The sequence below is a fragment of the Leptodactylus fuscus genome, chromosome 4, assembly GCF_031893055.1.
Source record: "Leptodactylus fuscus isolate aLepFus1 chromosome 4, aLepFus1.hap2, whole genome shotgun sequence".
NCBI classification, from domain to species: domain Eukaryota; kingdom Metazoa; phylum Chordata; class Amphibia; order Anura; family Leptodactylidae; genus Leptodactylus; species Leptodactylus fuscus.
Window position 1 is genome coordinate 139,433,277 of NC_134268.1, and position 27,453 is coordinate 139,460,729.

Below are 27,453 nucleotides of genomic sequence, written 5' to 3' on the forward strand. Positions count from 1 at the left end.
ATGGCCATTTTTCACTTTCATGTCAATAAAGCTTAAAGGGATCCTATCATTCAATCACTTTTATTTTATTTTTTTATCATTAACACATCGGAATAGCCTTAAGAAAGGCTATTCTTCTCCTACCTTTCGTTGTCTTCTCCACGTCGCCGTTTGCTTGAAAATTTGGTTTTTGTCGGTATGTAAGTGAAAAATGGCTGCATAGTATTACTACAGTACTACTACAGTACTATAGTACTACATAGTATTGTAAGCGGCCATTTTCTCGTGGCCGGTGTGCATGCACAGTCGGCTTTGCCCTAGGCCTAGAAGTTAGAAACTACCGCCAGAAGAAGACTCAGTGAAGAACTCGTTCCAGAAGAAGATGGAGGCGGCACTGGAGGCTTCTCTGGCAGCATTGGCGACACCCCCAGTGATGTTTGAGCGCTGGGGCCTGCCCCCAGTGCTGCAAGAGAACTCATTTGCATACCGACAAAAACGGATTTTCAAACGAATGGCGGAACGGAAAAGACATTGAAAGGTAGGAGAAGAATAGCCTTTCTTAAGGCTATTCCTTAGTGTTAATGATAAAAAAAAAAAAAAGTGATTGGATAGGATCCCTTTAAAGGTTGCAATTAGGAGACACATATCACAATGCAACAACAAATGTTAAAGGAGCTCGATCATTGGGAAAAGTCATTTTTAACTAAGCACATGCTTGCATAGCCTTTAGAAAGGCAATTCCACACATACCTTTTGTACTTAAATCGCCTCAGTTTTTGAATGAGTCATTTTTATTAATATTCTAATCTAATTAGCCTCCAGCGAGCACTGGAAGTCGCACTCCTCTCTGTTATAGTGTGTGAGAGCAGGAAGGAGTCATCATCATCAGCCTGTGCTGTACACACGCATAGGAGAAAATAGCACAGCGCGTACACAATGAGACTTCCAGGGTGCACGGTGGAAGCTAATTAGCATATGAATAAAAAAAAGGTTAATTCAAAATCTAATGTGGGGATTTACATACAAAAGGTATGTATGGATGTGCTTAGTTAAAAATGACTTTTCCCAATAACAGAATGTGTGTTAGGGCTCGTTCACATCTGCGTCTGGTCTCCATTCTGCGGGTTTCCGTTTCCTGCACAAAACAGAGGCAGGAGACGGAAACCTGCAGGACTCTTTCATACCCATTCATTTGAATGGGTTTGAAAGATGTCCGGCAGTGAGTGTTGTATGCTCTCCGCCGCGAAACCGTTTTTTTTTAAAAAATTGGACATGCAGTACTCTGTGTCGATTTAAAAAAAAAAATGGTTTCACAGCGGAGAGCATAAAACGCTCACCGCCGCACCCGGTCTGACAGCTTTCCGTCTCCTGTATGCAGAAGACGGAAAGCTGAGAACAGAGACCCGAATGCTAGTGTGAACCTAGCGTTAGCTGTGATAACCACAGTCCACCAGAACACATAGCTAACATGCCTAGAGCAGCCCATACAGCCTAGAAACAAATGGCACCCTGGCTTCTAACATTACAATATGGCTGGAGGCTAGGGAGAGTACGGACCGTGCCTTTAGAGACAATGTTTGCTATAGATACATGTTCCTTCTCCCAGACTAATTCAGTAGCTGCAATGTGTGACCCAGCTGCTGCAGAACATCATAGTGCTGTGATAAGTGCACTATGTGATATCCTTCCTTATGTTATCTTCAGCTGCCTTCCGACCTCCCTGGTTCCTAACATATAATACTTATTCTGTCAAGCAAACACCAGAATAAAGACGTTTGTCAGCCTTGCACATCTATAAGGACCTGGCCCTGTGTGACAGCCGGGGCAGCCCTGTACAGAGGCCATATGGTAGGGCAGTGACTGCCTGGGACACATACACATTACTGGCACCACAGTGCTCTCCATAGCTGACAGCTGGCCACAACACACTGGACTATGCTATGAAGTAACCAGGCGGCTCTCCGCCGCCCCCACATACTACAGCGGTGCCGTATGTCCTAGTCACAGTACAACACAGCGTGTCTGTAATAAGCGGGCAGCCTCACCTATCGCCGGTATATAGCATCTCTCTCTAACCGAGAGGGGCAGCGCAGAAACCGGGAAGACAGGTTTGCCGGACCCGGAAGTGACGTGTAGGTTTTTTTTTTTTTTTTGTAAATTATTTAAATATTGAAACCACGTGATGCTGGAAGGCGCACGCTGCTTTGGTTAGGCGGCCATGATTATGAAGACCAGTCAGTGACGTCACTACGATGGCTGTGAGACTGAAACCTAGATCTAAGCTGAGCGCGCGTCATTTTGTGCTGTGGCTCCCTTTGCGCATGCGTGTTTTATTTTCGGCGCGCTGTTTGACATGTCTTGTGTAGAGCCTGTTCTGCAGGCTGTGTACTGGAAAGTGTTGAGTATCAGTGACTATGTCCACATCCTGCACTCCAGCAGCGATTACAAGGCATCTCTTCTGCAGGAGGGGGATACTGACAGATATAAGACTTTCCTGTCTGAGCTGTTGGTCTGTATACCACAAAAAGCCAAGAAACTCTGCTCCCCCATATCTTTCCTACAGGTAAGCCATAACAGCTGAGAATAGGGCTTGGTGATTAATCGAAAAATAACCGAAACTGAACATCAAGTAGGATGGCCAATGTGTGCAAGCAGCACTTTACTCTCCACATGGTTTGTGCGGAAACCACACGGACCCCATTATAGTCTGTGGGGTCCATACTTCCCAACTTTTAAAGGAAAGAGAGAGGGACAAAATCTGGGCGGGCTGGGTAAATTTAGCCCCACCTACTTCTAAACTGACTCCACCCATTTCTTGTTGGGTACACCCTGCACACCACATCTGTCCCCTCACAGCACACTCATGCGCCTCAAATCTCCCCCACATACAGTACACCCATGCAACCGACATTTCCCCCCAGTATACCCATGCACCCCACATTTCACCCCCCCCCCACAGTGCACCCAACACCTCTCCCCCACAGTCAACCTTGAACCCCACAGTACACCCTGTATCTCACATTTCTCTCTCCACAGTCAACCTTGCACCCCACAACGCCCCCTCACACAGTATACCCTGCATCCCACACACACCCCCCCACACACACACAGTACAACCTGCATGCCACATTTCTCCCCCACACACATAGTACAACCTATGTCTCACATCTCCCACACACACAGTGCACCCTTTTTGTTACACCAGGAGTAGGCAACCTAATTTTAATATTGATGACATCTACACTAAAGTCATACCACAAACTGTAACATAGGGGTGCTGTCATACTGTGCTCCCGGCCACATATGTTTACTGCTATTTGCCTAGATACATGTGTACTTTTCCATTGGAAGCACGTGTAACCTACAACTAGAGGTAAATGTATGTGACTGGGGGCAGAGTGAGTATGATGGTGACACACAATGTACCTGGATTCTGCATCTAGTCCCTGGCCTCCAGTACTTTTTTGTAAGTGAAATGCGGATTCATTTCAGACACTTTTAATTCCTGGTTGTGTGGTAACTGCAAAACCACAGCCAGGAATTAATGGGTGTCACACTTACCCCGAAGTGACAGCAATGGTGCCTCTGGATGCTTTTAGCTTTAGCCACATCTGGGTACACAGTGTGTTACCACCTGAAAAGAAACACCCTAAAGGCTGAGGCTTCACGTTGCAGAAATGCAGCTTTTTTTTGTTGCAGCTTTGCTGCATTTTTTTTTTTCAACCAAAGCCAAGAATGGATATTGGAGGAATGGGAAATATAAAGGAAGCTCCTATACTTCTACCTTCTGCTCAATCCACCGCTGGCTTTGGCTCAAAAAACTGCAACAAAAACACTGTTTCTGCAACGTGGGGCCTCAGCCTTAGTCCTGGTTCATATCTGCATTTGGTATTCCGTTCGGGGAGTCCGCTTTGGGACCTCCTGAACGTAATACCGAATGCATTGACAAGCGGTGAGCAATGAAAGCACACGGACTCACAGACTATAATGGGGTCTGTGTGTTTTCCGCACGCTGTCCGCACAGAACATGCAGAGAGGAAAGTAGTTAATGAAGTACTTTCCTCTCTGCATGTTCTGTGCAGACAGCGTGCGGAAAACACACGGAGCCCATTATAGTCTATGGGTCACTGCTTGTCAATGCGTTTGGTATTACGTTCAGGAGGTCCCCAAATGGAATACCGAACACAGATGTGAACCAGGCTTATGCCTCCGTATGAGGACCCTTCCGAACGGAATACCAAACACAACTGCAAGCGGTGTGCAGTAAAAGCACAGGGACCCCATAGACTATATTGACGTCCGTGTGCTCTCCGCCTGCTGCCCGCACGAATCATGGGGGTAGGAAAGTAGATTAACTACTTTCCGGGTCTGCATGATCCCTTCGGAGATCTGGTGGCCAGCACATGGACCCCATTATAGTCTATAGGGTCCGTGTGCTTTCACTGGCACACTGTTTGCACTTGTGTCCGGTATTCTGTTCGGGGGGTCCTCATGCGGACTCCCCCGGATGGAATACAAACACTGATGTGAACAAAGCCTTAAGAGATCTCCTGCACACAAATGGCATGGATGTGGTTATCACTGAATTATACATTAAAAATGAATTGACAGAGCCAGAACTACAGACAGCTATAGGATAGATATAGGATCTGCTCTATAATTTGCAGCTCTTCAGTTTGGCAAAAAAATTCCTGAAATCTACAGGTCCTTACTTTTATCCTCATTTGTGGATAAAAAGTACAGCCATGTGCATTACAATTTAGTAACTCCATGTACCTCATAGTAATAGCAGTTAATCCCATCATACCCTTAACATTAACCCCTGTGCTTTACATAAGGGTTACTGATGTGAGATATATGGAGGTAATAATTAAGTATCTTCATTATTGAGGACCTTCATTAGTACCCCCATATGTCTCACATATTAGTAACCCTTATGTGAGGTACACAGGGGTTAATGTGAGGGACATGATGGGGTTAATTGCTATTAATGTGAGGCACATGGAGTTACTGAAACTAAATTAATGACCCTAAATGCCTGACAGTAATAAGAATGTTAACCCCAGTGTGTACCTGTGTTTTTCTTTTTTACTTTCACTTTCCTGTACGGAGCTCTTCTGTCCTCTCCTCCTTCTGGGGGAGACTTTGCAGGGTGCTGAGCTGAAGAGAGCTAGGCTTCAGATGGCACCGTAAGCCTTGCTGAACTGTAGGCGGGAGCGGAGCTACAACATCATAGAGCAGCTCATACAGAGCCTTCCCTCGGAGTCCCTGCTTGTACGGCTGCTGCACAGCTACAAGTGACTACACAGCCGTAGTGGCCGCTGCACAGTGAGTGACCCGACTGTCAATTGCCCAGTTTGCCCGCCACCCCCCCCCCCCAACGCCAGCCCTGGGTGACACCCTCCTTAAGAAATCCTGGGAGTGCGCCGCAGCCCTGTTGCAGGTTAACATTGACCAATTTGTGTGGCAAGGTCTATGCATAGATGGCTAGACCTGCTCTATGATGTTGTAGCCCCGCTCCCGCCTCCAGTTCAGCAAGGCCTACGGTGCCATCTGAAGCCTTGCTCTCTTCAGCTCAGCTCCTGCTCTGCACCCTGCAAAGTCTCCCCCAGAAGGAGGAGAGGACAGAAGAGCTCCGTTCAGGAAATTGAAAGTAAAAACAAAAAACACAGGTACACACTGGGCTTAATATTCTTATTACTGTCAGACATTTAGGGTCATTAATTTAGTTTCAGTAACTCCATGTGCGTCACATTAATAGCAATTAACCCCATCATGTCCCTCACATTAACCCCTTTGCCCCTACTCATGAAAGGTTCTCTTTAAGAGAGATACTTGACTCTTTATGTGAAGCGAAGCTATCTATACTGCTTGTTAATATGGATTTAAGACTTTTCCTAAATACACTGCTTCAGCAAAACTGCTTTGTTTGTCCACTATCTTACTTTATTCAATTCTTTGTGGCCACAGCCCTGACTTAGCTGCTCATGAGTCAAGTGATGTATCTGCTGCTCTCAGGGGGGAAGGAGGAGGGGCTAAGTGCAGGGAGCGAGCCTGTGTATCTAGCTATTCCTGTATCTAGCTATTCCTGTATCTACACCATGTGACCTAGCTCCCTGCTCTCAGATAGGGGAGAGGAGCTGCTTTCATTTCTTCTGTTCTCCCAGTTATCAGGCTAGCTAATTCAATTGTGTTCATTATGGCAGAGACAGGCAGTGTCTGTATGTAACACAGAATGGAGTTGCTGCTGCCTGTACTTCATAGTCCAATAGGGGTGGGCGGAGCTACACGTGAATTTGGGGGCGGAGCTAAACAGCAGGTTGCATGTGAAACCCCGCCCATCAAATGATGCAAGAAACCAGGAAGAAAGAAGATTTTATAGCAGTAAAGACTGATGAGTATGTGAGGTGGGAATACCCCTTTAATGATCCTCTTTTTCCTTATCTATAGAAAAGAAGATAAACCTAAACCCTCAGGTGAAAACCTCCCTGAAATAGTAGTTCATGCTTCTAAGGCTAGGTTCACAACTGCACCTGCTCACCCTTCTGGGAGTCCGTCCCCCAATCTGCTTGAAAAATGTGGAGAGGACTTTTCTATCCGCATTTTTCAATATTTTCATTATACTCTATGGGGTCTGTGGGTTTCCGGGGTGTAAGAAGGTGACAGGCAGAGTGCTAGAGTCACGGTATATCTCCCCCAGATTCATGACATATGTGTGGTCTACGGATGATCTTGAATAAGCTACAGCCCAGGTGTGGGTCATAGGTTCGTTACTGGGCGTTAAAAAGCTGAAGAGCCTGCAACTCAGGGCAGATCCTGGGAGTAGAGGAAGTGGTTGGGTCTGTCCGAACATTGAGAGCCTTGTGTTACAGTACAGTGTAGTTTTGGTTGATTCGTGTGGCTGGTAGTAAGCCACATGTACAGTTTGTATTTACTGTTTGGTTAGCACTTAGACGAGCAGGTTTTGTTTTACCTTTTTGCATGAAGTTAAGGCTGTATTTTATTTTACTTATCCTGTGCCTGACCTTAAGGTTTATTTATTTTGCTGTTTTTTAAATAAACCAGTTATTGCTGTAAGATTTGTGTCCCTGTCTGACTGGTTGGGTCTGCACCACTGTTTCTTCCAAGCTACCTTCCCCACAGAGAATTAGGTTTCCATTTCTCGTGTCCCCAATCTGTACTACTGTACAGATGCCAGCAAGAGAAACTAGGGTTCTTGTGTGGACCACCACTTTTTTCACTGCACTCCAAGTGGCAAAAGAATCTTCCAACTTCAGAGAGAAAGTTAAATAGAGAGAAATATCCTCTCCTTATCTCTAGATTGAATATATTCATTTCCTTTATAAGAACAGAAAATATCGAAGCTGGTTGTCTCAGCCGGAAAGATGTGTAAATCCAGGAGAATGTCAGTAAGACCAGTGCCCGAGAGTTGGTTATATTCCGTGACTATCATCTGTTTGCATAAATTCTCTATGATCTATAAAATTAAAACCTAGGTGATGATTTATCAGCCCAGATTGCTTACGATGAGAAATAACTATTGTGAGCATATGTGGGCAGAGGTAATCCTACTGGAAAAGCCCGTTTAAATCATAAACTACATATTAGTCTATTTTATCATTACTGTGTGTCTTTAAAATGTTGATATCTGAAGCATAAGCTTTGTTTGTTTTTTTGTATTTTTTTTTTTTAGTTATCAACTCAGAGAGAAGTAGTTGCTCGAGTAATACAACGGATCTGTGAAAAAAACAAGAAGAATGTTCTAGCATTTGGATATGGCCTGGTTGCTGAAAAGAGTTCATTACGTGTTAAATTCGCACCAAATATTTGCAGTTACTTTCCAAATCCAACAACAGCTACTATTAGCTCCAGTGTCCTCTGGGAAACCTTGCTGAGTAGAGTGGGAGATGATGTCATGATGCATTTATTGGAAAACTGTTCCCTTTTCATGAGGGTGCCACCTAATTGTTGCTATCAAGTGTGTGGTCAACCCATCTACAATTTGACCAGAGAGGAAACCTTTCCTTCACCTTGGCTTAAACAACATAATCCTGTCTACAAATGCAATATTTTCTCTCGGTATACTCAGACATCTTCTTTTGCATATAATACTTGCACATTCAAGAAGCTGACATTGGGGAAAAAACTAAAGAATAAAAGAAGGTCCACCAATTCACGATTAAAGCATGTGGGTAATGTTGGAAAGATTACCACTGAAATCAAGCGGGCAAAAAGACCTTATTCTGATATATGTGACAAGCCAGCCAAAAGACGCAAAACAAAGTTGCAACATACTGACTTTCACATGTCTGGTAGTGTGGCCACAGAACCACATTCGGCAATACCCGGTGATCCTGCTGTGTGGCCGTGTGCCAGTCAGTGTGAGTCCATTATGCATTCTGTTCAGGAAGAGATTCTGGATCAAACAATCAAAAACTTTAGGCTTTCCGATTTTGTTGAGCCGCAAAATAAAACTTCCAGTTACAATTCTGTCTCTGCATCTGCAGACTGTCCTTCTCCTTCTAACATTTTTGTTGACTTTGGTAAAATTATGTGCACAAATCCAGTTTGTAAGGAAGGGATTTTGGAAAGTTTTATCCTGAATATGTTGGACGCGAATTCCTGTGGCAGTCAAAGTTTGATTGAAAAGATATTTATGAATAGCACTGTGTTTGAGCAAGATGTAGACTTACATATTCCTTCTATGGCCAGAAGAAAGAAAAAAGTTTGCAAGCGTTATTGGCAAATGATACCTAGTTTCCAAGAACTGATAGAAAAACACAAGCAATGTCCTTACATGTCACTGTTAAGGAAACATTGTCCGATCAAACTTATTGGAAGGAGTACAAATGAAATTATGCAAAGAAAGGTCAAAGAAGATGGTACTTCAAGCAGCACTTTACAGTGTGACACTAGCGATGCTTCAAAAACTGCTTGTAAATCCAGTAACACTGCTGTTTACTCACTGAATAATGCAGAATCTCTTACAGACCAAAATAATGTGTATATTGAAAAAATGCACACCATTCTTGAGGATGAACCATATGTATTACTTAAGCAGCACAACAGTGCCTGGCAAGTCTATACATTTGTAAGGGAATGTCTGCATAAAGTGGTGCCTGAAAGTTTGTGGGGCTCTAGTTACAACAAGTGTCGCTTCCTTAGAAATGTGAAGAAATTGATAAAATCTGTCAAGTATGAGAAGATTTCTTTGTCAGAACTCATGTGCAAGATGAGAGTAGAAGACTGTACTTGGCTGCGTCTAAAGAAACGTGAGTTAATAAGAGGTTCTGTTTGGTTGAAATTGACAGGCCATTAAAGGGGTTTTCGGCAAACTGAAGTGGTTGTGGGCTAAAATAAAACTGGGCAAACCCCCCCCTAAAAACTAATATTTACCTAATCCTGGACTTCCATTCTATTCCATGCAAAAGTGATACACACCTTCCCCCGTTCTCTGTTCCATTCTGTGTCCACTCTGGTTGGGCTAGTACAGTGGCCTAAGCAGTCACATACTGGATTTCTTCAATCTGACGTGACTGCTGAGGACAGTGATTGTCCACAGCAGTCACCTTAGCCACTTTAGTAGCCCAGCCAGAGTGGACACAGAACAGAGAACAGGGGGTAAGTGTGTATCACTTTTTAATATAATTATATATTATTATTATTATTTTTTAAAGTTTAATTTACCTGGAAAACCTGTTTAGCCTAGGGATCCACATTGCGAAAACACAGTGTTTTGACAAATAAACAACATGAGCAAAGATATACATATCTCAACATAACCGAAGTCAAAGTTATATATGTGTTGGAAGCAACTGGCTATGTCAAATCCTATATATTAATATATTTATCTGCTAAAGGGAAAACCTCGCTATCAAGAACTGTAAACTAAGGAGTCACAAAAGTGTAGAATCTGCAGATGCGTTAATTATCAGTTCAACGGAGCAGGCAATGATGTAGAATAAATATTAGTATGGTTGTCTCGGCGAGTGACATCTTGAGCTGAGCCAGTCATCGGCATCTCCAGGTGAGTTGAGGTCCTCATATACTGCTCTAAGACGAGGTGGAAAGGCCATGGAGTTAGTTATCTGCTGTAACTGTAGACAACCTTTTAAATCAAATGATGCTCTAGATTTTTGTAGCACAGTGGAAAAATCAGGAAACATTAAGGTGGTCACATTCTGTGTCTCCAAAAATATCTGGTCTATAAACTTATAGAAATATTTTTTCTGTATGATGAACGTCGTAGCAGGAAAGAAAATCAAAAGTTCTGAACTGTTGTTTTTTTCACAGTTTCGCCTCTGATTCGAATAAAAAGTGATCTAAGCAATAGACATTCCCCAAAATGGTATAACTATAAAGTACATCTGGCCCTGCTTATAAAGGTGCTCTATGCATACCTTTTACAGCTGCTGTAAAAGTACAACTCCCGTATTTTTCAGACTATAAGACACACCGGACCATAAGACGCACTAAGGTTTTAGAGTAGGAAAATAGGGAAAAAAAATTTGTAAAATATTTAACATAATATAATATTTTACCAATGTAAATAGAATCGGGGGTTTTCGGACACAGGGATACCGAATGTGTAAGTGTTTCACAGTAATGATAATTACTAAGGATATGGGAGTGATTTGAACATATAAATGTATGTATGTATATATATATATATATATATATATATATATATTTGCCCCCTCCTAGGGGGGTTTGAACTTGCAATCATATGATTGCAAGTCCCATAGACTGCAATATAGTTGTATTGCAGTCTATTGGAGATGCTCTATATTACTATTGAGACTGGTCAGGGGAGGCTCCAGCGTGGCACAGGAACAGGTCGGTGGTCTCTTAACTTTCTGGGGAGGAAGGGGGGGGGTTTAACACCGATAGAGCATTAGCTCTTAAGACTTATGGTCACTCTTGCAAAGCGATTGCCATACCTATTGGGTCTCCTGTACAGCGGAGACTCGGTAACTATGGCAACCTCTCTGCAGGAACGAACGCCATCTTTAAGACCCAGCATCTACCGTAATGAAACGGCAGATGTCAGGAAGGGGCTTCAGTGTAGGGGCATGATAAACAAGTCCAGGCGCCGCAGGCTGTCTTATAACTTGCCTGTGCGGCCTGTACCCTCTATCTGAAGCCTTTCTCTGCTTCGCACTGCTTTCGGACTATAAGACGCACCCCCATTTTCCTCCCATATTTCGAGGAAAAATGTGCGTGTTATAGTCTGAAAAATATGGTATGTTATTAAATATTTTACCATTTTTTGCTTCAAAATTTTTTCTCTCCAATTTTCCTCCTCTAAAACCTCGGTGTGTCTTATAGTCCGAAAAATACAGCATATAAACACATATAATGATGCTTCCATATCACAGAATACTGTATATGTTGTATCAAATTCACATGAAGTACTACCTGTCATTAGTTTTGTCTCACTATCCTTGCTACTGCCAGCTTTTACAGTTACCATAAAAAGTCATGTTTTCCTTTTTTTTTAGATGCAGGAAAAAGGCCGCACTAGTTCTATACAGCAGAGACCCGGCGCAAATGCCTGTGATTGTTGTCAGCACTAACCGCGGACATTAATCCCTCTGGTGCCGCCATTTTGCCAGGGATTGCCGTCACCTGGAGCAAGCATATGTAGCCTGCAATAGAAGAGCCATGTTTTTGTTTTTTTGCAATGCATGAGCATAGTAATACATTGCATTAGTGTTCAGACCCCCAGAGGGCCTAATACATACAAAAATAAATTAATAATATTAAAAGTTCAAATCCCCGCCCTTTCCCCTAGAACACATCATACTTTAAATACTGTGAAACACATACACATTGGGTATCCCTGTGTTCGAAAAGCCCACTCTACAAATCTATAAAAATATTTTCCCCGTGCGGTAAATGCCGTAGTGGGAAAAAAAAATTAAAAATGCCAAACCACCGTTATTTCATTGTTTTGCCTCTAATAACAATTTGAGTAAAAAGTGATCAAAGCAATAGCATTTCCCCAAAGCTGTATAACTAAACATATATCTGGTCTCACAAACAAAAAGTCTAAAAAGGTTGCGGGTGTCAGAATATGGCAACTTTTAGAAAAAAAAATTTTTTTTTTGTACAGGTTTGGATTTTTGTTAAGGGGTTAAAAATGTAAATAAAACCATATAAATTTGGTATCTTCAAAATCGTGCTATAACATAGAATACAGGTGACATGTAATTATAGCTGAACAGTCAACGCCGTAAAAACAAAGCCTGAAAGAAAGGCATACAAATGCTCTTTTTCTTCAAATCCACCCCATTCTGAATTTTTTTCCAGCATCCCAGTTCATCATACAGAATAATTAATGGCGGCATCATGAAGAGCAATTTGTGATGCAAACATTAAGACATCATATGGCTCTGTGAGTGGAAAAATAGAACTGTAATGGGGTTTGGAAGGAGGGGAGTAAAAAACAAAAATCGAAAAATTCCTCTGGCAGGAAGGGGTTAAAATTGGGTTCCAGCTAGAGATGAGCGAGTACTATTTGAAACGGTCATTTCGAATAGCATGCACCCATAGCAATAAATGGAAGCGGCTGGCACGCAGACTTTGCCGACGGCCGGCCGCTTAAACCCCTGCATGCTGGCTGCGTCCATTCATTCCTATGGGTGCATGCTATTCGAAACGGGAGTTTTGAATAGTACTCGCTCATCTCTAGTTCCAGCCAGAAAAGCACTTTTTAAGATACTGAAAAAGGAGTCACAGAATTCCCAGTTTAATTATTGCTTAGGAATTATTTACACAAGAACAAAATGAAAATACTGTTATGCACTATGCTATTTTTAAAATTTTTATTTTTGTGTTTTTTTTTTTTTTTTAAAAAAAATCTTTATTGTAGATGACCATTTTGTTCCTGCATCAGAGCACTTACTGCGAGAGAAAATACTTTCGAAATTCTTATTTTGGCTTATGGATACATATGTTATACAGTTATTGAAAGCATTTTATTATATAACAGAAACCAGCTTTCAGAAAAACAGATTGTTCTTCTATAGAAAGAGCATCTGGGGACAACTTCAGAAGATTGGAATAAAGTAAGAGAATATTTTGAAAAGGAGCATTTCCAAAAATTGTTACAAATGACAAGTAGTTGACATTGATGATTTTTCATGTTTAATTGTTCATTTTGATAACCCATCATTGTGAGGTATCAATGGGTCCTTTTTATAGCAATAATTTCTAGCTGTCTAGTTTTGTGAGGCACAGATAGTGACCGGAAAGCAGATCACTCCATACTTAGTGTAGTGGCCAGACCAGGTTACTGCAGATCAGTTACCACTCAGTCAGATTAGAGTTAAGCTGCAGTGACTCAATTCCACCATTACACAAAGAAACAAAGCTATCATCAGCTTCTTGCTCCATTCTCTGTGTATCAACTACTCAGAACAGTTGCTCAAAGTTGAATCTGAATGTTGGGTTCTCCGGGTCTGATATCAATGAGATATCCTTGGATTGTAGTTTTAATCCTGAAAACACCTTTAAAAAAATATCGGGAACCTATTAAATTTCAGATGCAGTCCAGACTTATTCCATGTGTCACATACTGCTAAATAAGATTGATAAAACAATGTATTGGGTAAAACACTGCAGCTGTAAAGAAAACCTGTCACCACAACAGTGTCTATCGAACTATAAGCACAAATTGCTTGGCATCATGTGACTAAAACAACTTTTTTTCATCCTTATTTTATGTGTCCATAATACTGAAAGTGCAAATAACAGGGAGAGATGGTTTCCCCCTGCCAGTCACTCAGCCCCTTGAATGGCAATTATGTGGTACCAAAGGGTTGCTGTTGTAACTGGAGACCTACCAGTAACTTCCAGCTCTTCCAAGTACAAAGGCCTATTAGGCTCAACCAGATGCGAGATCTAATAGGCTGAATGTCAGTATAGGGCTAAGGCTCCACGTTGCTGCTTTTCTGTCCATTTCATCACCAAGGAATGTTAAATTAATCCAATATATTTTTTCGTAATTTGCAAATACCCCTGGTCCTGGCTGTGTAATGTAGCTGGAAGTAATGTATCAGGCACAGATCTGCACCGAACTATTATGGTGCAGAAAGTATACACTTAAAGAGGACATTTCACCACCTGGGGCACATGCGGTGTAATACATCACTAGAAAACCAACAGTGTACTGAATTCAGCGCACTGTCGGCTTTCACGTATTGTGCCCCCGGTGAAGAGCTATCGGTGCCGTTACCATAGCTCTTCACTGTCAGAAGGGCATTTCTAACAGTCAGTCAGAATGGCCCTTCCTCACAGCAACGACTATAACTACTGTGAGAGGGGGCGTTGCTTACCGCCCAGCGAGTACTATCAGGAGGGGAGGCGTTCCTTACTGGTCTCACAGTACAGCGCAATAGACGCTACTGTGAAGAAGGGCGTTCCTGACTGTCAGAAATGCCCTTCTGACAGTGAAGAGCTACAGTACCGGCACCGATAGCTCTTCACTGGGGGCACTGTCGGCTTTCTAGCGTGATATAAAACCGCATGTGCCCCAGGTGGTGAGAGGTCCTCTTTAATAGCACAGTGCAGAACAAGATGGAATTAATGCATTTGTTATGTACTTGCTGTACTGTTCACCAGATCTTTAAAAAATTAAACAGAATAGGCAGCTACAGGTTTAGTTATGCTGTAAGACTATTTTTTAAAATATTTTATATTGTACTTTCAATAAATATTGTGATAAATTTTACACATACTGCTCTTTTCCCTTTTTTGTTGTTTTTTTTTTGTTTGTTTGTTTCTCTTTTGTTTTTGTTTTTTGTATAAAGATTTTAGTTGGCACCTTGCATTTTTGTTTGTTTTATCCTGGACTAAAGATTAAAGACTGTAATAATAAATGTTGCATTTATCATTTGTATTTAGTTACAGTGGGGCAAAAAAGTATTGTCAGTCACCAATAGTGCAAGTTCCACCACTTAAAAAGGTGAGAGGCGTCTGTAATTTACATCATAGGTAGACCTCAACTATGAGAGACAAAATGAGAAAACAAATCCAGAAAATCACATTGTCTGATTTTGTAAGAATTTATTTGCAAATTATGGTGGAAAATAAGTATTTGGTCAGTAACAAAATTTCATCTCAATACTTTGTTCTATATCCTTTGTTGGCAATGACAGAGGTCAAACGTTTTCTGTAAGTCTTCACAAGGTTGGCACACACTGTTGTTGGTATGTTGGCCCATTCCTCCATGCAGATCTCCTCTAGAGCAGTGATGTTTTGGGGCTGTCGCTTGGCAACACGGACTTTCAACTCCCTCCAAAGGTTTTCTATAGGGTTGAGATCTGGAGACTGGCTAGGCCACTCCAGGACCTTGAAATGCTTCTTACAAAGCCACTCTCTCGTTGCCCTGGCGGTGTGCTTTGGATCATTGTCATGTTGAAAGACCCAGCCACGTTTCATCTTCAATGCCCTTGCTGATGGAAGGAGGTTTGCACTCAAAATCTCACGATACATGGCCCCATTCATTCTTTCATGTACCCGGATCAGTCGTCCTGGCCCCTTTGCAGAGAAACAGCCCCAAAGCATGATGTTTCCACCCCCATGCTTTACAGTAGGTATGGTGTTTGATGGATGCAACTCAGTATTCTTTTTCCTCCAAACACGAAAAGTTGTGTTTCTACCAAACAGTTCCAGTTTGGTTTCATCAGACCATAGGACATTCTCCCAATACTCTTCTGGATCATCCAAATGCTCTCTAGCAAACTTCAGACGGGCCCGGACATGTACTGGCTTAAGCAGTGGGACACGTCTGGCACTGCAGGATCTGAGTCCCTGGTGGCGTAGTGTGTTACTGATGGTAGGCTTTGTAACATTGGTCCCAGCTCTCTGCAGTTCATTCACTCGGTCCCCCCGCGTGTTTCTGGGATTTTTGCTCACCATTCTTGTGATCATTTTGACCCCACGGGTTGAGATTTTGCGTGGAGCCCCAGATCGAGGGAGATTATCAGTGGTCTTGTATGTCTTCCATTTTCTAATTATTGCTCCCACAGTTGATTTCTTCAATCCAAGCTGGTTGCCTATTGCAGATTCAGTCTTCCCAGCCTGGTGCAGGGCTACAATTTTGTTTCTGGTGTCCTTTGACAGCTCTTTGGTCTTCACCATAGTGGAGTTTGGAGTCTGACTGTTTGAGGGTGTGCACAGGTGTCTTTTTATACTGATAACAAGTTTAAACAGGTGCCATTACTACAGGTAATGAGTGGAGGAAAGAGGAGACTCTTAAAGAAGAAGTTACAGGTCTGTGAGAGCCAGAAATCTTGATTGTTTGTAGGTGACCAAATACTTATTTTCCACCATAATTTGAAAAAAAATTCTTACAAAATCAGACAATGTGATTTTCTGGACTTGTTTTCTCATTTTGTCTCTCATAGTTGTGGTCTACCCATGATGTAAATTACAGACGCCTCTCATCTTTTTAAGTGGTGGAACTTGCACTATTGGTGACTGACTAAATACTTTTTTGCCCCACTGTATTCTTTGATAGATTGCATGCTGTGTGCTTTATGAAAAATATCTTTTTAGAATAGTTGCCTAGGAAGCTTTTTTATTTTCTAGTGTTCCTGTAATGTTGTTTTGTGGTCTTTGGGCATTTACTCACTGTGTCTTGATTTTATTTTTAAAAGGAAACACATGACAAATGTAAAACTACGTTTAATGTCGACTCATGAAATAGATAGTATGCAGCAACAAAAGCATACCCCTTTGGTCTCCAAGTTACGATTCATCCCGAAAACAAATGGATTGCGCCCAATTGTGAAAATGTGTAATACATTGGGAGCACAACAAAGTAAAGCAGTCAAGCAAAGGAAGGTAAATTACAGTGGTGCTTCAATTTACAATGACCTCGGGGGGGAATATTATTGTGAAAAAGTTCCTATCAGCTCTTATTGAAAGTGAATTACAACACAAGGAACACAAGGACTTGCTGTCTAATTTAGTTATTTTATGATATTATTATTATTATTATTTATTTATTTATTTAAATAAGATATTAGTTTTCCATAGTTATTGCTTCAAATGGTTGTAACTTTATATTGTTTTTCTCTGAAATCAATGTACATTGTATATTATGGAAACCCATTTAATCATTGCCTTCTGAAACATAGCCATACCTTGTAACTACAGTAATTCACTTTGGAAGAACTTAATGAGGGGTATTAGAAATAATGGCATAGATGGGAATAGTGGTGCTTCTTTGGCAAATAGTCAATTTTTGCACCAAGGATGCACCACTAGGACGGGGATGCCTTAGCCCAACAAATGTATTATAACTGATACTTGGAAACTCTCTTGAGTTATATACCGTTTCTATAAAACTAAGCCCTACCCCAAAAATAATACAAATAGTGAACATTTAAAATGTAGATAATATGAGGTTTTTTTTCTGGGGCCAGGTAAAACGTTATCTCCCCCAGTAATCCACTGTCAACAAGGTGAATTCAACACATTACAACATCTAATCCCATGGTATAAGCAATGAATATTCCGACAACTTCAAAGACAATGATATTCCTTACAAAAACATTCAATTTTCTAGAGCTCCTACATATATTCCAGAATCGCAAACAATTGAATGATATAAGTAAATACACAAAATAGTCTCACTTTTCTTAATCAGTGCAGTGCAGCAGCCAGAAGAAATGGCAGGGCATACAATATGAAATCAAAGCCAGTCCAGTCCATATCGTAGCTTGATCTTCCAATCGATCCACCACGCGGCTTCTACACAACTGGTCAGATATCTACTCAAATCCTAAACAGACACAGATTTTCTAGAGTTCCTTTAAACTCTCACCATAACAGAATTGCACAGTTTAAATGAAAAAGACATTACAGATACAGTACGCAAGTTACTTCTAATTCACATAGTCAGCACTAAAACAATGGTAACCTCAACAAACTAATTATTATTATTTATTTTAGAACACCATTAATTCCATAGTGCTGTACAACTGAGGTTTTACATACATTGTGCAAAGCAAGTACGATACTAATAGTGACCAACTGCTGCAGTGGGACATAGTGCTGTACCCGTAAGGGTTTACAACCTGGGAATGGGGGGTAGAGATAGTAAATGTGGGAATAAAAATTTGTGTTTTATTTTTTACGCTGTACACAGAACCAGTTATTTTTTGATTAGAGGAAAATAGGGTATTAGTCTAGGTAGACTTCATTGTAAATATCTGTATTATACTTGGGTCAGTACACAGCAATTGTGGTAGAATGAAACACTCCTGTCTAATGGATTTAAAGGGTATTCCCACAAATACAACCATATTTAGATTTATTGACATTTAAGGGGGCATTCATATGATGTAACGCAGAGCTGATTCTGGCACGATAACTCTCGTAAGAGTCAGCGCTGCAAAACAGAATCCCATTGACTTCAATAGGTTCCGTTTAATACACGTAACACATTGAAATCAATGGGAGGCTTTTTAACTCATTGTTTTCCATGTGTTACGTGCATTAAACGGAACCCATTGAAGTCAATTGGATTCTGTTTTGCAGCACTGAGTCTTACACAAGTTATCGTGTAAAAATCAGCGCTGTGTTACATCATGTGAGTGCCCCCTAAAAGTTAAACATTTTTGCAGAGATTTAAAAAATGTCTCTAACCATCTCCGTGATGATAGTCTCTTGACTTGCTTGGTTGCTAATGGATAAGACTGTGAATTCAGGAAACGTTCCATAATTTGGGACTTGTAAGAGACCCAACCATGGTTTCCTTATTGTGGACAAATTATCAGGCACTACATAAATGAGAATACATACTAGCCACAATCGGGACATCAAGGCTGCGTTTCATAGTATAGAAAATCCCTGCATTCATGGTCGTATCCATTGGCAACCAATAAAGACAACAGATTGTCACCAATAAGATGGTTGGAGAAAATCCTTAAAACTCTGCAAAATTTTTAATTAACTATATTTGCAGAAATGTTGAACTTTTAATTAATTGTCTACCATTTTAGATAAGGTTATGTTCATTGGAAAACTCCTTTGAGCTGCTGCTCTATCCCCTTTTATCAGATTGCCTGCTCTGTAGTCTAGCACGGCTGTCTAGGAAGCCAGTGCATAGAGAGCTGATTTGCATTACAGCAAGGGTAGAATGATTATAAAATACAGATAACTAAATCTCCTGAAAAAGATGATCTTCAGGTAATAGATGCACATACTGTATACTGAGGCAAATGAACCATAATAATGATGAGCCTGCCAGGTCACTTTAAGCTGCATTCTTTCTAGACAAGTATGCAATATTTGGACTAGTGCTACCCAAATTTTTAGCAAAAACCTGCAGAAATGAATATGTATTTTTAATATATTTGTTAGTTAATATGTTAATTTTCTATATTTTTACAGATTCAGCATTTTAATGCTCAAGTCAGAAACCTTTTCAGTGTTCTCAATTATGAGAGAAACAAGTCTTCCAACTTGATTGGTTCTTCAGTATTTGGACTTGATGGCATCTACAAGAAATGGAGAAAATATGTGCTAAGGTTTAATGAATCAAATTTAGAAGATGTAAAATTTTACTTTGTCAAGGTATGTACAATGATAAAATATAATGTGATTGCAGTTTTATACTGCTAAATTCTTTGAAATCCAGCATGATTGGTACCTGATAGGTGCTGGATTATCGGCTCCAGATATGAGCCTCAGCCTGATGGAAAAACGCTACCTGTAGCATTATTCCATCTGGCTCCCTTTAGAATTTCAGCAGTGCTGGATGCCTGAATATCGATGCAAAAGCACCCGATGTTCTGCAGGAGAGTTCCCGAAATACCTCCTCCACAGTCCATCTATTTACAGCCGTGAAGCCAGCAATTGCCTGCTCTCCAAGCCTCTGTCTACCTGGCGGTTTCATTATGACAGCGGGTAGGAGAAACCTCTATCTCCTGCCCGCTGTCCCTAATCCCTTTTACCTTCTACTAGGGTGTAGATATGATAGTAAGGGGGCTTCTCAGATGAGGGGGCAGAATCTTGTATTACAGTAATGTGTACTATGGAGGTAATGAGAGCAGAGCCCATGAAGATGGTGAACAGAGAATGGTAGTAAAATGTGGGACTGCATAATAGTAAGAAGAGAGGAGTAGTTTACATGGGACTGTGTTATGGAAGTGACAGTGCGGACAAGAGTAAAGCTTTTACATGGGACCACATGATGGAAGGGACAGTGGGGAAGAAGACTAATTGTTTTTACATGGGACTGCATGATGGAAGGGGCTATAGGGACAAGAATGATGTTTTGTTTTTTCATTAAAAGTTTATTGAAATTTTTACTATTTGTACAAAACAAGGGGGGGGGGAGAGGGGAGGAGGGGAGAAACCATAAAGGCATATAGAACTATCAATTGAAAGCACAGCGTGGGGAGAGAAAAGGGGGGGGGGGGAGGGAAATGAGGAGTGAACAAGAAATAGGTAAATGCTCTGATGCAGCAGAGCTGGCAAACAAAACATCTCAAAAACCTTGGACAGTCGTGTGTCAATTGTCTAGTAAAATTAAAGGCAAAGTTTACAAACAAAACACATAGGGAGTAGTACTGTTCTGATCAGCCGATCCGAACAGCATGCTCCATAGAAATGAATGGATGCACCTGGTACTTCTGCTTTGACGGCGGCCGGACGCTTAACCCCCCGCGTGCCGGCTACGTCCATTCATTTCTATGCGAGCTACTCGCTCATCTCTAATAGGGAGACATCACATAGGGGACACAGAAGGAAAGAGGGTATGGAAGTCAGCGGAATAGTAGAAGTGATTCCAAAGGAGCCACGTCTGTCGGTGCTTGTCATCATTCTGGTGGAGCTCAGCCACCAGGGTTTCCATAGTACGTAAGGCAAGAACCTCGTTCAACCAAGAAACGAGCGAGGTGGGGATTGTAGACTTCCACAGCCTGGGAATGACCGAGTGCGCTGCCACTAACAGAAACCCGAGGAGTCTACGGGTAGATTTACGAAACTTCCGGGGAAATATGGAAAGAAGCAGCGGAGCAGGATCATCTCCCAAATCTATCCCTGTTACTTGTAGAATAACCTGTCTGACCCTGGCATCTCCAGCATCTGTCAGAAGTGGAGGGATAGATGTTGTGAAGGAGGGCAGGGACCCTATACCATCTGGAGAGTATCTTGTAATTGGTCTCCTGCGCTCTTGTAACGATGCTAGTTATCAGATCTGGAGTCCAAATGGTGAGGCAAATGGTACAGTATTTAAATAGTAACAAATGCAGAGCAAGTACCTCAGAAGTAGAAGAAATCATGGTCAGACGTTGCAGGAATCGGTACACAGGAGGAGCAGATCAGCCGTAGTCACACGTTTGCAAAGTTCGGTACACAGGAGTAGTAGAATAGCCGTAGTCAGACGTTTGCAAAGTTCGGTACACAGGAGTAGTAGATTAGCAGTATTCAGACGTTGCAGGAATCGGTACACAGGAGGAGCAGATCAGCCATAGTCAGACGTTTGCAAAGTTCGCTACACAGGAACAGCAAGTAATGGTGAGGTTCAGGGCAACAAGGAGCAGACAGCCAGAATAATCAGGCACAGGATGGAGTAAACTGTGAGTTTATATAGGACGGGCTAAACTGTGATTGGCCACAGAAAAGGTGATCTTCATAAACCAATAGTATACCAAGTATATCCGGATTGTTTCTAATAGCGACTGGGAGGTGCTCCATCACTAGAGCATATAGAAGAGGGGTAAGCGGGCAACCCTGTCTAGTTCCATTATAAATAGAAAAGGGTGGAGACAGTGAGCCATTGACCCGAACCTGTGCCAAAGGAGAGCTGTAAAGAGCCTGAATGCGCTTAAGAATGGCGGGACCCAGTCCTATCTGGGTCAGAGTGGCCTTTAAGAACTTCCAATCCACCCTGTCGAAGGCCTTCTCTGCGTCCAGGGATAACAGTATCATGGGAGTTTGCGAACGCTGTGCGTGGTGGATCGCAGAGAAGGCTCTCAGGGTATTATCTTGGGCCTCCCTACAAGGGATAAACCCCACTTGATCAGGATGTACAAGCTCTCCCATGAACGAGCTCAGGCGATTGGTAATCAACTTAGCATACAACTTAGCGTCCCTGTTCAAGAGCGAAATCTGTCAGTAGTTAGCACAGAGAAGGTGATCCCTCCCCTCTTTGGGGATACCGGTGATATGAGCTTGGAGAAAGGCTGGGGGAAGGGGACCCCGGAGGAGATCGAGTTAAATGCTCTCAAGAGCAGCGACAGCAAATCAGCTTTAAGCACCTTAAAAAAAACATGCCATATAGCCGTCAGTGTTAGGAGTATTTAGGTTCTTTAATTTCTATTTTTCTTACCTGGGGAGTTTTTGGCTGCGCAGTGTCTGGGGTGGCATCCTGGCGCTGCGGGGTTGTCCTGTCGTGAGTATTGATGCACACCTTCTGACTTGCATGCGCGCACTGCTGGTAGGCAGCTTTATCTCCTGGTTGATTAGTCTGTCCTCCCATTTGCACCTGGGAGGAGTGGTCTCTACTCTGTATTTAAACCCATGCCTCCCATGGTTCTGTGCTGAGTGTCGCTTTTACAGAGCTAGGCCTTAGCAGGAGGAGTAGGTGGTGTTCTGGGATAGAGGAAGTTCCGTGGTTGATTTTTGGGAGGTTTGGGTGAACGAGTTGGTTTGTGTGTTTTCCCTTCTGTGTTCACCAATCCTCCCTCTGTGTATAATTGACTGTGTGAGTGAATTGCCTTATCCTTTGATTTCTACTCAGTTTCCCTGTGTTTGTTTCCTAGTGTAAGGTTCCTTCCCATATTGGTTTGGGGGAATCCTTTCCCACATTTTTCCTGTGTGCTGCTTGTGTTGTTAGTCAGCGCACACCCTTGTCAGTCCCTGTCAGTAGCAGCTTCACTTGTTCGTTAGGGGTGACCCCCTTTAGTCTCCAGTCCCTAGAGGTCTTATAGGGCATTCCTTCTCCCACTTCCCTCTAGGCCTACGGAATCAGTGAGAGAGGAGCTGTCGGGGTCAGGCAGCCTGAGTACAGCCGACCCACACCCGTGAGGCAGGGACCGGGATAGCTAGTGGGAGTAGTGCAGGGCGAGATTCCCTACTGCTATCCCTTAGCCCCGTTGCAGCTACCTGGACTGACATAACAGTACACTCAGCCGGTAAAAAAAAAAAAAAAAAGGTTCGTTTGCATTATGACGGACCTGAAACAGTTGTACCAGGCGGTGCAGCAGATTTCCACTGAGATGGAGGGGATCAAGCTACGAATGGATGCCATCCAAGCTTCTGGCGTATCTCAAGTACAGCAGTTGGCTCAACACACAGCCTCTCAGGTGGAGGGCATACAGAGGCAGGTGAGTAGCGCCCCTGTGGGTCGGCCTCTGGAGCCAAAAGTCAGCTTACCTGAACCCTTCCGAGGTAAGAGGTCAGATTTTTTCCGATTTCAAAAGGACTGTCTTTTGTATTTCCGGCTACGGCCGTTTCCCTCCGGTTCTGAGGTACAGAGAGTTGGGATTATTATTACTTTATTGAGAGATGATCCCCTCATCTGGGCACATTCGTTACCAGCCGACTCAGCTTGCTTACTAACTGTAGAGGCGTTTTTCTCCACAATGGGGTTACTGTATGACGACCCAGACAGGGTACGCACGGCTGAGTATAACCTACGACGTGTGGTGCAAGGGGATCACGCTATAGAGAAATATTGCACAGAGTTTCGTAGGTGGGCAGCAGAAGTACATTGGAATGACCCCGCTCTACTTAGTCAGTTTGAGACAGGGCTCTCGGACCAGGTTAAAGACCATCTAGTTTCTCACCCTGTTCCGGGAGATCTAGATGAGGCCATGCAGCTGGCAATTAGAGTTGGACGGCGCCTCCGGGAGCGTGGAGACAAGAGTCCTGGGGGGCTTAGCCCTCCTCAATTCTCTGTTTTTAGAGAGGACCCGGGGGACCAACCCATGCAGATTGGGGCCACTGTGCGAAGTGCAAGACCCAAGAGTGAAGGGTCCCGCACAGTACGCTGTTTTGTGTGTGGAGGGATGGGACATGTAGCAAGGGTATGCCCCTCCAGAGAATGGTTCGCCAAGGAGAGTAATAACCCCAGGTCTATTGAGGGTAAAGGGAGAAAACCTACTAAGGAGGGAGGTGTGCATATTTCCTGTACTCAGACTGCCGGGTTGACCCTTGAAGGATGGGTAAATGGGCAGAAGTGCCGGATTTTGGTTGATTGTGGTTCGGCAGTCAACCTTATTGACTCAGAGTTTTGTGAGCAATTAAGGGTGAGTCCTTTGGTCTTGGAGTCTCAGATACCGGTGTGGGCTATTGATAAGACCCCTCTACAGCAAGCTGTCATCTCCAAACAGGTGGAGGGTTTGGAGTTTATTGTGGGTGGCCACAGGGAAGAGATTGACTTGTTCTTGTTGTCTAAGTTACCAGCACAAGTAGTTTTGGGGTGGCCCTGGCTGAAGCAGCATAACCCTATTATCAACTGGGAGACCGAGTCAGTAGTTTCTTGGGGGCAGGGGTGTAATGGTCGATGTCTGCCCATATCCGTTATGTCTTTGTCTATAGACAATTTGCCTCAAGAAATATGTGAGTTCAGGGAGGTCTTTGAGGAAAGGGCAGCCAAGACATTACCACCACATCGCACCTATGATTGCTCGATTAAATTTATACCTAATGCAGTGTTACCCAAGACAAGGTTGTACAATCTCACTATTCCGGAGAGGGAGGCGCTCAAAGAGTATATTGAGGGGAGTCTAGAGGTGGGGCATATTCGCCCATCTAAGTCCCCAGTAGCAGTGGGGTTTTTCTTTGTAAAGAAGAAAGATGGAGGGTTGCGCCCTTGTTTGGATTTTAGGGAGATTAACAAAATCACGGTGCGGAATCCCTATCCCATTCCGTTGATCTCGGATCTATTCAGCCAGATTACGGGAGCCCGCTGGTTTAGTAAAATAGATTTACGTGGGGCGTATAACTTGCTGAGAATCAAGAAGGGGGATGAGTGGAAAACAGCGTTTAACACACCCCTAGGACACTTTGAGAATCTTGTGATGCCTTTCGGTCTAACCAATGCGCCTGCGTTTTTTCAGAATTTTATTAATGATGTACTAAGTGCCGTCATAGGGAGGGGGGTTGTGGTCTATCTGGATGATATACTCATTTACACCCCGGATTTGGAGACTCATTGGGAGAGAGTGAGAGAGGTTTTAGATCTCCTGAGGGTTAACCAATTAAGTGCTAAGCTGGAGAAATGTGTGTTCGCGGTCAATAAATTATGTTTCCTTGGCTATATCCTATCGGACAAGGGGTTTGAGATGGACCCTGAGAAGGTCAGGGCAGTCTTGGAGTGGCCGCGACCCGAGAACCTAAAGGCGGTCCAACGGTTCTTGGGGTTCTCCAACTATTATCGCCAGTTTATCAAGGGATTTTCTGAGGTTGTGAAACCTATCTCGGACTTGACTAAGAAGGGGGCTGACTGTGCTAAGTGGTCGCCAGAGGCGCTAGCTGCGTTTGAAGAACTGAAGAAGCGATTCTCGTCCGCTCCCATTTTGAAACAGCCGGATGAGAGGTTGGCCTTCCGAGTGGAGGTGGATGCCTCCTCGGTGGGGGTGGGAGCAGTACTTTCTCAGGAGTTCGAGGAGGGTACGCATCCCTGTGCCTTCTTTTCTAAGAAATTCTCTGCCTCTGAACGGAATTATGACATCGGAGATAGGGAACTACTAGCAATAAAACTAGCGTTCGAACATTGGCGTCATTTCCTGGAGGGGGCCAGAAGTCCAGTCCAGGTATTTACTGACCACAAGAATTTGATTTATCTTGGGTCGGCGAAGAGATTAAATGCACGGCAGGCCAGATGGGCTCTATTTTTTGCGCGGTTCCATTTTAACGTGACTTATGTGCCGGGTTCAAAGAATGTTAAGGCTGATGCTTTATCCCGGTATATGTCGACTGAGGAGGAACGAGAGGCGCCTGCCACTATTCTTGGGGATGGAGTGGTGGTAGCAGTATTGGGCGCAAAATTGGAGAAGGCCTTGATCGAAGCGCAACACGCTGCACCTTCCAAGATACCTAGAAACAAGCTTTTTGTTCCAACTACTCTCCGACAAAGTCTCCTGAGGGAGTGTCATGAGTCGGTTCTTGCTGGTCACCCGGGGGTTTCAGAGACCATGAGATTGGTGTCTAGGAATTTTTGGTGGCCAGGGTGGAGTAAGGAGGTCTTGCAGTTTGTTCAAAATTGTTCGGTCTGTGCAAGAGCCAAGGCGTCGCATACCCGTCCCCACGGTCTTCTACATCCATTGGAACCTCCTAAGGCACCTTGGACTCATCTGTCTATGGATTTCATCACGGGCCTTCCGGTGTCTAAGGGTTTCACGGTCATTTGGGTAGTCGTTGACCGCTTCACGAAAATGTGCCATTTGATCCCGTTTTCCAGGCTGCCATGTGCCAAGACACTATCTGAGGCGTTTATTAAAGAGATTGTAAGGTTGCATGGTCTTCCTGAGGAGATCGTTTTGGACAGGGGACCGCAATTTGTGGCTAAATTCTGGCGGGCTTTTTGCAGCAGGTTGGGAGTTACACTGTCGTTTTCCTCCGGGTTTCACCCAGAGTCTAACGGACAAACAGAGAGGAAGAATCAGGATATGGAACAGTTTTTGAGGTGTTTTGTTCGAGAGAACCAGAATAATTGGGCTGCCTTTCTCCCCCTGGCAGAATTTTCCCTAAACAACCATGATTCCAATGCCACAGGTACCACACCTTTTTTTTGCTCCGGTGGTAGACATCCTGTTTTCGGAGTATTTTCTTCCATTTCTTCCCCAGTTCCGGAGGAGGAGCTATTTTCTGAAAAGCTGCAAGGGGTATGGTCCCGTATCCGAGAGAATCTGGTGCGGGCGTCGCACCAGGCTAAGGTCCAGGCGGATCGGAAGAGAGGAGAGTTGCAGTTCTTCCCTGGTGAGATGGTTTGGTTGTCCACCAAGAATATCAGGTTGAAGGTTCCTAGCAAGAAGCTGGGTCCCAGATTTGTGGGTCCTTTTAAGATCATCAAGATGGTAAATGAAGTGGCGGCGCAGCTGCAACTACCTAAAAGGTGGAAGATAAACCGGGTCTTCCATGTCTCCATGTTAAAGAAGGCCAAGAAGGGAACGTCTCCAGTTAAGGTTCCACCAGTTTCTGAGTCCGGGGAGTATGAGATATCCCGAGTTCTGGATAGCAAATATGTTCGGGGGAAGCTATGGTATCTGGTGGCATGGAAGGGATACGGTCCTGAGGATAATTCTTGGGTCCTGGAGTCGGATGTTTCAGCTCCCAGACTCGTGGAGAAATTCCACAAGGAGTTCCCGAAGAAGGATGCTCCTAGAGAATCCGGAGTCTTCTCCTTGAGGGGAGGATCCTGTTAGGAGTATTTAGGTTCTTTAATTTCTATTTTTCTTACCTGGGGAGTTTTTGGCTGCGCAGTGTCTGGGGTGGCATCCTGGCGCT

General features: G+C 43.2%; 2 protein-coding genes across 2 annotated transcripts in view; one reads left to right on the forward strand and one right to left on the reverse strand.

Annotated features, from left to right (window-relative positions):
• The window catches only part of CLPTM1L (CLPTM1 like), a 45,869-nt gene extending 43,766 nt beyond the window's left edge, over positions 1-2,103 (reverse strand). Inside the window, exon 1 of the mRNA XM_075271139.1 lies at positions 2,025-2,103. The gene's annotated coding sequence lies outside the window, so the exon portion shown is untranslated. The remainder of the gene's footprint in view (positions 1-2,024) is intronic.
• A 228-nt stretch (positions 2,104-2,331) lies between these two features.
• Positions 2,332-27,453, forward strand: part of TERT (telomerase reverse transcriptase) — a 55,207-nt gene continuing 30,085 nt past the window's right edge. Inside the window, exons 1-5 of the mRNA XM_075271080.1 lie at positions 2,332-2,542; positions 7,673-9,251; positions 12,854-13,049; positions 16,644-16,830; positions 19,387-19,569. Coding sequence (XP_075127181.1) covers positions 2,333-2,542; positions 7,673-9,251; positions 12,854-13,049; positions 16,644-16,830; positions 19,387-19,569 — 2,355 coding nt within the window. The 5' untranslated portion in view covers position 2,332. The remainder of the gene's footprint in view (positions 2,543-7,672; positions 9,252-12,853; positions 13,050-16,643; positions 16,831-19,386; positions 19,570-27,453) is intronic.